General features: G+C 38.6%; 2 protein-coding genes across 6 annotated transcripts in view; one reads left to right on the top strand and one right to left on the bottom strand.

The window, feature by feature from the left end:
* LOC105022941 (growth arrest-specific protein 7) overlaps positions 1-7,510 on the top strand; it is a 45,780-nt gene extending 38,270 nt beyond the window's left edge. For all 5 annotated transcript variants that reach the window (XM_020051317.2, XM_034295366.1, XM_020051318.2 and 2 more), the window contains 3 exons: positions 2,313-2,392; positions 2,482-2,580; positions 4,869-7,510. In XM_020051317.2, coding sequence (XP_019906876.2) covers positions 2,313-2,392; positions 2,482-2,580; positions 4,869-4,982 — 293 coding nt within the window. In that variant the 3' untranslated portion in view covers positions 4,983-7,510. The remainder of the gene's footprint in view (positions 1-2,312; positions 2,393-2,481; positions 2,581-4,868) is intronic.
* A 581-nt stretch (positions 7,511-8,091) lies between these two features.
* On the bottom strand, positions 8,092-11,454 carry rcvrna (recoverin a). Its single transcript, XM_034295367.1, has 3 exons — positions 10,901-11,454; positions 10,570-10,681; positions 8,092-10,334 (listed from the first exon to the last, which is right to left on the bottom strand). Exons 1-3 carry the CDS (start codon positions 11,279-11,281, stop codon positions 10,216-10,218), a joined length of 612 nt encoding a protein of 203 aa, XP_034151258.1. The 5' UTR covers positions 11,282-11,454; the 3' UTR covers positions 8,092-10,215.
* Positions 11,455-12,227: the final 773 nt, after the last annotated feature.

Below are 12,227 nucleotides of genomic sequence, written 5' to 3' on the forward strand. Positions count from 1 at the left end.
GATGTATGGTCATATTTGATTAACACAGTTGTAATTAAAACAACATTTTTATCTTAAATTTCTACTCTATTACCTCAGTAGCCTGTATTTAGTGTTTGTGTATTATTTCAATCAATATAAGGCATTTATTTTCAGGATGAATTGATTTATGCTTCTGCACTTGGCAGAATAAAATAAACAATGTGTCCAAGTAAAATACTGCATCTTTTCCCTCAGTTTGTATGTTGCATATATACAACTCCCAACACTCAGAGATTTTGTAGAGAGAGACTTGTACCAAACTTTGAACACATAAACACCAAGTGGAGAGTATGATATTTATTGGCATTACATTAAACTGTCCATTTTCAGTAGCTGGATTTGTATAAATAATGTGGACATAACCAACAAAAGAATGATATGCCACCTTTGAATTTCAACTTGTCACCCCATGTAACATTTTCTAGAAACACCACTATCTTTAGAGTGTGTCTAAGCAAGGCAACCTTATACAATCACCAACCCCCCCCCCCCCCCCCCAATTCAAAGAGGGCTGGCAGATCGCACACCTTATGAGACTCTGGCTTTGCAAAATGGCCCGGCTAACACAAAGACAGTAACTTCGATGCTTCATGGGCCCTAGTACTGATCTTTTAGTACTAGTAACATAGGGTATCCAGTAAATGTAAGTCAGTGCGGGAATTGTGTGGTCCAGACATGCCAGTCTTCCCAATGTGAACCACAAGGGTGGTCCTGTTGTTGGGCTGCAGGCTGTGTGGACAGTGCAGATTGGTCTCAGACTCAGTTGTCTGAGATGTACGTTTTTCCAATCAGGAGTCAGAGGTGCTGTGGTGGGCCAATGCTGCGGTTAGATGGAGTGTAGGGGTCATTCTACCAGACAGGAGGATGAAACCTGATAATGCCCGCTGCCATGGTCAGTCCTTACAAGAATGACAGCAAGATTATAATGATGCTATGCAATTAGCTTAGTCAGTCTATTGAGAAATGTTTCTTAATCTACACTGACAAACATCTGTTTTTCATAGAGTACTGTCCAGTATGTTGTATTGTTTGAGGCCCTTTGGACATTGCATTGTTCTTTTGCATTTACACTTGAATGTGTAATGGTGGTTGGAATGGTTATAGTGTATTTGCTTTATTAAGATAATGTTATGGTTGACTATCCAGTAGCTTAGTCTGGTGCTCCCATTTCTCTGTCCCTGACAGTATGATTGCACAAATAGTGCTTGTGCCATGTTTTGTAATCAGCTATTGTTTTACATATATCTGCTGTGCACACACTTTAAAAGAGAAAGACAACCACAGAATTAGTCTCAGTTTAGAATCCGGTCATCACTTGTTCCAGAGCCAAATGTAATCCAGCCCAGGCCTCATTTCCATATATTACCCCTACCAACACTCAAGTGGCAATGTATATGTCTGTCTGGGTGCCTGGCAAACAATTTGGATGTCAGCCCACCACCTCAAATACAATGTGGACAAGACAGTTGACCACTGGGGAAAGGCCTTTCCACTCCAAGACCTCTCTTTCGTGGTAGAAAGCTCCACAATATCCCTCTCCCTGAATGCCAAGGACCTTGGCATGACCCCAGAAAACCCCTGTCGTTCTCCACAAACATCAAAGCGGTGACTAGCTCTTGCAGGTTCATGTTGAACAACATTCATGGAGTATGACCTTACCTCACATAGGAAGTGGCACAGGTCATAATACAGGCCCTCATCATCTCTCATCTGTGCTACTGCAACTCACTGTGTGTTGGGTGACCTGCTTGTGACCTCAAACCCTTTTTCTTTCTTTCAAAAAAAAACGTATTTAAACAAGTAAATTGACAGAGAGCTCATTATCAATTACAAGATGAGAAGCAGTCAAGGCTGTAATACTGGGCTCAACTCTAAAATAGACCTTGGTCACACCTCGATATCACTGTATAAATAAAGGTTAGATCAAATATAAAATAAAAATGTATAGAACTGAGTCATATAGAATTAGTATTGGAGGTTGCCCTATGCGTAACGTTGCGTTGATAGCAAAAAAATCCTTTGTTACCAAGTGCCCTCTGCTGGAGACATAAAGAACTGAGTTCATCCAGACCACAGACTGTTTTCGCGGACCCTGATTAAGCCCAAATAAATCAAGTTCAGCGGTTATGTAGCCTTATCAAGGTTTTTTTTAATGCATTTAACCAAATTCCCATGATCGCCACGACCACGCAGGTATAACAGCAGACCAATGTCAATTTGTGGTCTAGTCTCAGCTCCTCCCTCACCAAACGCACTGTGCTGAACCACCACTTTGTATCTGCACTCAACAGGCGATGACCTCATGCACAACGTGGATCTGTACAACCGGGCTCAGTCCAAGTGGTTTGAGGAGATGGTGACCACAAGCCTGGTAACACGGCTCAACCAAATCTTCACAGTAAATCATTTAAAACTGTCCAAATGATCTGTGTGCTGTAACTAGCCTCCTCTGTTTTTCAGGAGCTGGAGAGACTTGAAGTGGAGAGGGTGGAGATGATACGACAGAATCTGCGTCAGTACACAACGCTGCGACATGAAACGGACATGTTCAACCAAAGTGTGAGTCACGTGTCCGTTTCACTTACGGTCCACATGGCTGATCCCCAGAGTCAGCAAGCCAAACTGTCATTCATCATAAGCCTAGTTAGTTGAGGAACTTACTTTATTTTTTGTTAAAGGCTTGAATTTAAAAAGAACTAGGTTGGGTTGGGCCAGCAGTGGAGTACACTAAGACCATAGCGCTAAATGGTGTGTGCTGGCAGATCACTTCAGTGAATAGTTTTTGATCATGTGTCTCGCAACTGAAAGGCGTCGGACAAAGTTATGCGCTTAGATCAGCGTTGTGCTCAGGTGTTTTGGTGAGCATGTTTGTTGTGACAATTCTAACCAACTGTTAAATGGACTCCATCGCCTCCAAACGTAATCACTGTCCCACTTGCGCCCCATTCACCACTGAAGATTACATCTCCTTGTTAAACAAAGTGTGTGAATGTCAATAATAATCAGCTCAGTACAGTGTATCAATACAGTAGTATTTGGCCCGTATTCTTCGTGGACAATGACAACATCAAACTTGCAATTCTAAACACTCATTGGATGCATTTGCATGTTGTTTAGGGTTTTGTGTGTTGTTTTGTTTTGTCCACTAGTATAAGTCAGTAGTTTCTGAACACCACAATTAGGAACAAACATGAATGAATCATGGATAATAATGAGTAAGTAAAATAAATGGTAGTCTCTCACCATTACAAATAAAGAAGATTAGCATTTTTTGTGTGGATATGATATTCCTGCCTTTATAACCTAATCACTAATTATTACAAAAAAATATTTCTTAAATGTCCATCACCAGGAGGAATCCACATAAATGTATACATTTTGTTACAATAATGGTGGTTCCAAAATCCCAGAGATGAAGTTCACCATTCAAATGTACTTTCAGTAGAGTCAAAAGTTTGATGTCAGTAAATGCAAGGAATGCAGGACCAAAATTATTTACGGGAACAGAATACCAAACTTGTTTCATATTTATATATATATATATATATATATATATATATATATATATATATATATATATATATATTTATTTGTTTAAGAAAGGAGAAGGAGGAGAAAATATATACATAGAGGCAAGAGTGTTAGCCTTGACTATCCTCCAGGCCCACAAAGACTAAACCTTTGATTACTTGAATACACTGTATCGGGCTTCAATTTACACACAACTGCTCCAGAATATATTTCCTGGTTTCAAAAAGACAAATAAGACAATAAGTGATTAAACAAAAATATGCAACAATAACAACATTAATAATCCTTATCAAAATGATAATAACAGCAACACCCAAGAGTATCAGTATGAGAGTATGTCATATGTGTGTACAACAAGCCACTATGAGAATATGTGTTTCTGTATAGGTCCTTCTGTGAAAATAGGTGAGAGCGTATTTGTTCCCTGTGTTCAGAGAGAACAGGGTACTGTCCTTAAGTTTGATAGTACATTGTTCTTTGGTACGGTCCCTAAGTGTGATAGTACCCTGTTCTTTGGTACGGTCCCTAAGTGTGATAGTACCCTGTTCTTTGGTACAGTCCTTAAGTGTGATAGTAATCTGTTCTTTGGTACTGTCCCCGTCTAACAAACGACAGGCAGTGTAGAAACTGGTCCTTGATAAAATTGTGCAGGGCATTTCTCATAACAGGCCGTGGCGCAGCTGATCTGGCTGAATGTGGTGGAGCAGCAATAGGATTTCAGTAGGACCCATGGTGCCATGCCAAATTTACTTAGTTGCCTTGGGGATTTGAGTTGCTATTCTGCCCTCATTTCAGGTCAAATATGTGCAGAAACACTGACAACGCCAGTGTACACAAACCTCCTCAGCTCCCTCTGTGTCCATATCTACGAGCTGTGTCCATATCTACGAGCTGTGTCCATATCTACGAGCTGTGTCCATATCTACGAGCTGTGTCCATATCTACGAGCTGTGTCCATATCTACGAGCTGTGTCCATATATACGAGCTGTGTCCATATCTACGAGCTGTGTCCATATCTACGAGCTGTGTCCATATCTACGAGCTGTGTCCATATCTTTGAGCTGTGTCCATATCTATGAGCTGTGTCCATATCTACGAGCTGTGTCCATATCTACGAGCTGTGTCCATATCTACGAGCTGTGTCCATATCTATGAGCTGTGTCCATATCTATGAGCTGTGTCCATGTCCGTTTTTTTGAGTGTGCTTTTCCTGTTGTGGCCCCCCTATGTCGGATTAAGTCAAACGCTGGGGTGCTTCAGGGTTGCCTCCACGTGTTAGTAGGGTCCACGTGAGCCTGTGTGTCTCTGTTGGCAGACCGTGGAACCAGTGGATCAGCTGCTCCAGAGCGTGGACCCAGCCAGGGACCGGGAGCTGTGGGTGCGGGAACACAAGACTGGGGAGCTGCGCCCAGTGGACATGGACATATAGACACCGACGCCGTTGTTCCCCAAGCGGCCATTTCACTCTCAGTGGCAACACCTCCGCCTCCATACTGTCAGGCCTCTCATGGGACATTCCAACTACAGCTACAGGTGAAGGTGCAATGGGTGTTCAGGATAAAGGGAGGTCTGTGCATTCTGCTTAGGACGATATGAAGATAGCACCATGTTATCACAATGATAACTGAGGAATTGCCGAACCCAAATGCAGTGCTTTTGAATCTATATGGAACCTATAAGAAATGAATCGGTAGCCCGAATACCAGCATGTTACATTAACAAAATGTTTTTGTCTGTATGATTAATGCCACTAAATAAGATTAAGCAAGTATGTTGTTGTTTTCAGTATCTGTCGAAGTTGACAATATTAAGAAGAATATAGAGTTTTTCTGGATTTGAGGAATTGATTGGATGAATTGCAAAACCTCAGATGTTGGTATCTAAACTGAACAACAAAGTTTTAACATTTCACTTGATTTTAGATTTTGGAATCTGAAACATTATCATATAAATATGATATTTTAATCTTTATGCCAATTTATTTTACCTGTCCAGATATGCATGTTTTGGGGAAATATCTTCCATTTACTGTATGGTTAAGTGCATACTTGTGAAATATGATGGATGTGTTGGCACTGTAAAACAATTTATATGGGGTTGTATTCATGGAAAGTATATATCCTAAGTTACTGGGCTCAAGAGTAAGTGATTTAACTCGTTACATTTTGTCACCTCCCCTTCTGAAATTTGGAATATTCTTACACCTGCTGTTGCTTTATTTTGTAAAATACTGTTGTGTGATGACAGCTCTAAGGTAACATTTTATTTTACGTAGTCTGTCCACGCGATGAGAAGTAATTTCACGTGGCAGATTTAGGCCAGAGTCTATTTTGGATCAGTGGTGAGACCATGAAGAAGATCCATGTTACAATGAACACCTTTTAGTGCCTAAATGTTATGAACAGTACCTTGAATGTCTTTGACATATTGTATTCTTCATTAGTATATTTGATGGCACAAGATTTAGATGTATTCTACTGTTAACTGTTGAAGTGGCCTTACAGTTTTGGCCTACTGAGTGTTTACAGTGTTTGTGATCCCCAAAAGGTTTCCCATCAGTCTAAAATCATTTATTTGAATTGATTATGGATATGCACAGGCACTTCTTAAATCAACCGTTATTTAGCATTTATACTACAACATTTTTGTTTTTCAATTGTGTACCCTTTTCTTGCCCCTGTTTTCTCCCACACAATATTTTGTCATATACAATTGTATCTACACTACAGCTTCCGGTGGATTCAGGAAAAGTAATCCGAGGTAAGCTTTCATCATCGGCAACAAGATTTTGTCTCTGCTCTTCCAACCAGAAAGTCACTAGGGTCAAACTGTTTGAGAGCATGCTCACTCACTTGACATCCTGTTTGCTTTTAAGTGGTCCGATACACTTGAGGGAGTAGCAATAAGACCGGGAATTTCCTGCAACAATGCCTACCACATCCCTGTGCAGTTCTGGCTAATGTGCGTTGCCCACAAAGCATCCCAGCCACTCGTCAGCTAGCAGCACAGTCAAGACTCACATAGGCTGTGACGGAGAGCTTGGTGCTATGAATGCGCGCCTGGGATCATTGTGTCACCTGGGAAGTCAATCCTCCATACATTGTGCGCATCTAAAAGGAGTTAAAAGTCACATTTTAATGATTTGAAAAGCTCAGCACACCCATCCGAAAATGTGGTCAGGGTTACTTGCTGTGAAATCTGTAGTTGTCCATATAGTGCATACCCTTTAGCCAACATATATCCACCTGCACAAACAAACATAGCATAATATGATGTGTGTGCATGCATGCGTGTGTGCGTGTGTGTGGTCTGTCTGTCTGTATGTGTTTCTGTCGGTCAGTTTTTATGTATGTATGTATTTTGCTGTAGTTTAGTTATTCTGTAATACAACAGAGCTCCTCAAACAGTCATCCCTTTCAACTTAAAATCTCGATAATACATTCACTATGCCAAGAAATGCATACAGAAGAAAGTTCTACTGGTACAGTACTGGTACAAAATCTATTCAGTATATACATGCCTTATCAGCAAGTTACAGATACAAATATATTCATCTGATTTTTACATTGCTTATTTTTATATGAAAAAATATGAAAATACAACTGAGAAGATAAAACAAAAACTGATTCAGCATGTTATTGAGTTTGCATTACTCTATCTGAAACTATTAAAGATTGAAATGTTGTACTTATTGTATAAGCTATTCTGCTACAGTATGTGTCAGTGATGTATTTTATATGTTATGTTCATGTTTTTATGTTAAACGTTAATGTACTTAGCTAAATTAGTAGTTTTGTAGTAATGTTAATTTAACTGCTATTTGGTGATTTCCATTTCTCATGTATATCACTTAAAATGTTTCCAGTCTTTAAAGAAATGTCAAACCATTTGTGACTTTGGTCCAGACAAAGTACTGTAAAATGCAGTGTCTACAATAAACTGTTTCCTTGGAAATTCGATTTGACAAGCTTCTCGTTACATAATCATAAACTGGTTTAAAAATGACATACTTCAAGTTCTGGGAACTATTTAAATTAGTTGGATTCTTCCCAATAAGCAGATGAAACGCAGCCTTTTCCCCTGGCTCTTGGTGTCAAGCCCTTTCCACTCCTGTCCATGGATTGGCCAGGGAGATCAAGGGAGATAGGCCAGGTGGAGGGACACTGACATGAAACCAGGTCATGCATAGCCATGGAGCCAAAGCAGGCTTTAGAAGGAGAAAGACGTAATCCCTATATTTCTGGCTAAGACCCAATAGCTTGGACAGATTCAGTGCCAAGATGACATAGATACAATTACAGTAAAATTACGTATTCTGTATTGAATAATCTTCATTGTGTAATGTATGGCCCAGGCTGCTCCTTTGTTTTATCCCACCAACATTATGGAGTCAATCCTAGTTGCAATTATGATAATTGGGTTAGGGTATACTAAGAAATGGTCTTGTAAAAAAAGAACACTACTCAACTCAAGAGGTATTGAGATCCTTCATCAAATTGAGAAAATGTGAATGCAAATAAATAGAAACACAAACAATGTGTGGGAGCAGGATACTTTTATAACAAAACAATAATCTCTTAAACAGAATTTTTTTTATTGAGTAGTAAGATTATTCCAGAAAAACATTGTTTTTAGTATAGTAAAGTACTGACACCCCTTAAGAAAATATTAAATAAAACCAAATAATGAAACTGAAACTGTATGCTTTTTCATTGTCTCAGTCTCCAGGAAGTGTATTGTTTTGATGCCTTTAACCTGCGCCTGTTTCCCTCGATTATAACTATTAGGGTGCACACGTGAAAATCCTTTGTCATCCATCACCAAAGGTAAAACCAAAGAGCTTTCAGCTGAAAGAAGACAGATGCTTGTTGACCTAAAAAGGTTAGGTAAAGGATAACAAAAATACATAAACAGTTGAAAACACCACAGTGTGTACAGTCAGGGCAATAATCAGAAGTTTCAGAAGTCTGGAACAGTTGCAAATTTGCCAAGAAGCACCGGAACTTTGGCATGCGTTATTGGAACAACAATTGATTTTGTGTATTGTGAACAAATTTTGGCTAATTTTTGACTATGCACACCATCAGCATGTTTGGCAACAAAAGGGGAGTACATATAAGGAAATGCACCTGATATCCACAATAAAACATGGTGGTGGATCATTAATGCTTTGAGGCATATTGTGGTCCAGGATGTTTTGCTACTAATGGAAAGGGGACTCTTGTTAAGATCGATGTTATAAAGAATTCCACTATGTACCATGATATTTTAATCCAAAACCTGGTTGTACAAGAAAATGACCCCAAACATATAGCAAAATGGACATAAAAATGCCTGCAGGACGATACATTTTGTATTTATTTTTTACAATGGCCATCTGTGTCTCTGAACTGAAGATGGCAGTCCCCAAGCACAAGCATAAGAATATCAACGATATTGAAATGTGCTGCGTGGAGGAGTGGTCCCAGATCCCCCAAAAATATTAATTGTATGGGTGCCAATAATATTGAAACCTAAGTTTTTTACGAGTAATACTACTTATTGAAATGTTTTGTGTTGAGAAAAGTATATGGCTGTCTGTTATGTTTAGCCCAACATGTGACTCACTGATCGTGTGTGAATGTTTTGGATTCGTTTTGCTCTAATTTCAAGAATGGTGCCAATACTTCTTGAGTTGACAGTATTTTATAATATATTATGAATAATGTCAGTGAAACCATATTTGTGATAAAATATGGGTTCATATCATGTTTCAAAACATAAATTCTTTATACTTTTAAATACAAGTTTATTTAAAGCAAATAAAAATGCAACCAACAAAGAAATATTATTCCCCTAGAACCAGGCAGACAATATATGAAAGCAAGCATGCAATGGTACTGCTCTTTGGAATGTACTGAATAGTTCAAAAACAACATTATATTACAAACACTGTATCATGTGTACTCTACAGGCCAATCTGCATGTTACGTTAGATATAAATATAGCGTTTGTGTATCTGTCCATATATAAGAGTATATATATATATATTCAGATTTTTGGAAACCCCTATATGTTGTTGTTTTATCAGTGATTTTATATCCATTTCGGAAATTTTTGACAGTATTATGACAATGTCAACAAGATTCAACTCTTCTTCCTTTTGTCTACCAGTTGAAAACAAGCAGAGTGCATTGTGCAAGGATCAGTCCTGGTAAGCACATTATATCACACGGTCCATAGACCTGATTGTCATTAGAACCTCTGGATGGATTCTGTAAACTGACCTTCACAAACTAATAGGATTGATAGTAAGACAGGGATTGTTAACTGGAGACTAATTCCCTTCACAATGAGCTCTTTTCCTGTTGGATTTCTCTCTGTTAAACAAATGAATTGAAGTGAACCGTGCAGCAGACAACCACAGCTTTGGAAATATAACAATTACATTGAGAACTAGAAGAAGAAAAAACATAACTAGGGTGGAAATTTTTGATAGGGAAGAATAGACCAGTTGATTCATGGCTTACAGGCAATACACATGCCCAACACCATGTGCAATACCTGAATGTGAACTATAATGTCTAGAGCACAAAGAACCAAGTCAGGCAGGAGAGTTGGGTTTGTAAACAGTGTAGCTTTCAACAGTCTTATAGAAATAAAAATAATGATTTTTCAGAAAGTTATTGGTTCTTCTCTTTCAGTTTGTCCTTGATTTTCTGAGGCTCATCAAACTGAATCAACCGTAGAATTTCCTTGTTGTCCATCACTCCTTGAATGAATTCCCCTTCTGCAATCTTGTCTGAAAAAATTGAAATGTCATTACTCCGGTTCTTTATTTAAGCTGGCAACTTTAATTAGCTTAAATGCTTTCTGTGCTAGGTTTAACTGTGGTACCTCATAAGAACATAAAATATAGTTATTTTTGGATGGCTTTCGTAGCCCATCTTTAATGTATCAGATTATGAAAAACTGAAGTATTCTCTCATGCAAGATTAGATTAAAATCATTTAACATTTGAAAAAAATTATAATTACCATTTTCTTTCTTTCCAAAAAAGTCCCAGATTTTGTCTGCTCTCTTATCTGGTGTGTTCTCATCTTCAGGCAGGTCCATTTGGTCTTCATCAGGAATCATGTTAAATATTGACTGCATGAACGCAATGAAACAACATCATCAATAAAATGTTTAAGTTCATTGGACAGTGAGTAAGTAAATGTAGTATAGAGCACAATTAAAAAAAATAATATTAATCTGGTTGCAATGTTATATTCTTTTTATAATAACCTAGCTTATGTTTACTTCATAGTGGTCAAGTAGCTGTATCATCACTGTCTTCACAGTAGAGGAAAATACATGTTTTTGTACCTTAACAATCTCTTGAATCTCATTTTTACTAATGGTGCCATTTCCATCCACATCGTAGAGGGCAAAGGCCCATTCTAACTTCTGCAGTGTCTTGCCTCCGGAGGTAAGATGCAGGGCCACAATATATTCCTTAAAGTCTAGTTGACCATCCGCATTTGTGTCAAAGCTTCTGAAGACATGCCGAGCATACTCAGTAGGGTCTGCATCGGGGAAGAAGCTGGCATAGATGCCCTCAAACTGCTCCTTGGTGATCCTGCCTGTGGGGCATTCCTTGAGGAAGGACTGGTACCAGACACACAGTTCAGCCTCTGTGTACTTAGTGCTGGACTTCAGGTCCTCCAGAATTTCCTTAGACAGAGCACCACTCTTAGAATTCCCCATGTTGAAAAGTCAAAGGTGATGAGAAAATATTGTTCTCTTTCTTGTTATATGTGTATTCTCTCCCTCTCCTGACTTGGAGAAAATCTCCAGTTGGCTCCTTCTTGCACTGGTCTTGTTCTTCGTCTCACGCTATCAACTTCACAATGTGCTAAATAGGATGATAGTCATCAGTACTTAGATCCCAGACAAGCTGTCTTGAAGATTAAAAGGATAACCACGTCACACAAGTTTGACATAATTTTGAGGATCCAATTAGATAAAGTTTAATATTAGCCAAGGATTAGTTAGAGATTAGTTAGAGATTTCTGGATATGGCATGTACATTGTAGACAAAATTACTCTGTTTTTAATGATGTAACATGATATATAAAAAAGTCCCATTAATTGGCCAAGATACTCATAAGGTACATGATCCCTGGTCACCGACTGTCTCTCCGGTGTATCAGTCTCATGGCAGATTACTGAGACATCTGCTGTTGTACTTAATGGATGTTAAAAGTGCTAAACATATAATGTCTATACAATTCAATCAACCGGAGTTCATGTGAAAGGAATTGCACTGAATGGCCGATTGGATCAATGTACCATCTAAATCAACTGTGAGAAATATTTTAGAAGTAAACAGATTTTGCTTGTATCAGTGTTTGAACATGATGTATGAAACATACTGTAAGACACAACAGAGGACCAGTGTATCAGCCACTGACATTGATTACACTATTAACCCCTGGAACAGGGGGACTCGGAGCTAACTGGATTCTGTAATGTTGTATGCCCAATGCATCACCGCAACACTGAGCATGCATATAATTGGTTGCCAACCCAACGCAGTGCCAGCGCTTGCAGGCTGAGGAAACAATGTTACTTTTTGACTCGATAGATAAACGTCTTGGTTCCATATAAACTTTTTTTACCATGCTCATTAATTAGCAAAACGATTTTCAAA

Source organism: Esox lucius, chromosome 11, assembly GCF_011004845.1.
Source record: "Esox lucius isolate fEsoLuc1 chromosome 11, fEsoLuc1.pri, whole genome shotgun sequence".
Classification (NCBI taxonomy): Eukaryota; Metazoa; Chordata; class Actinopteri; order Esociformes; family Esocidae; genus Esox; species Esox lucius.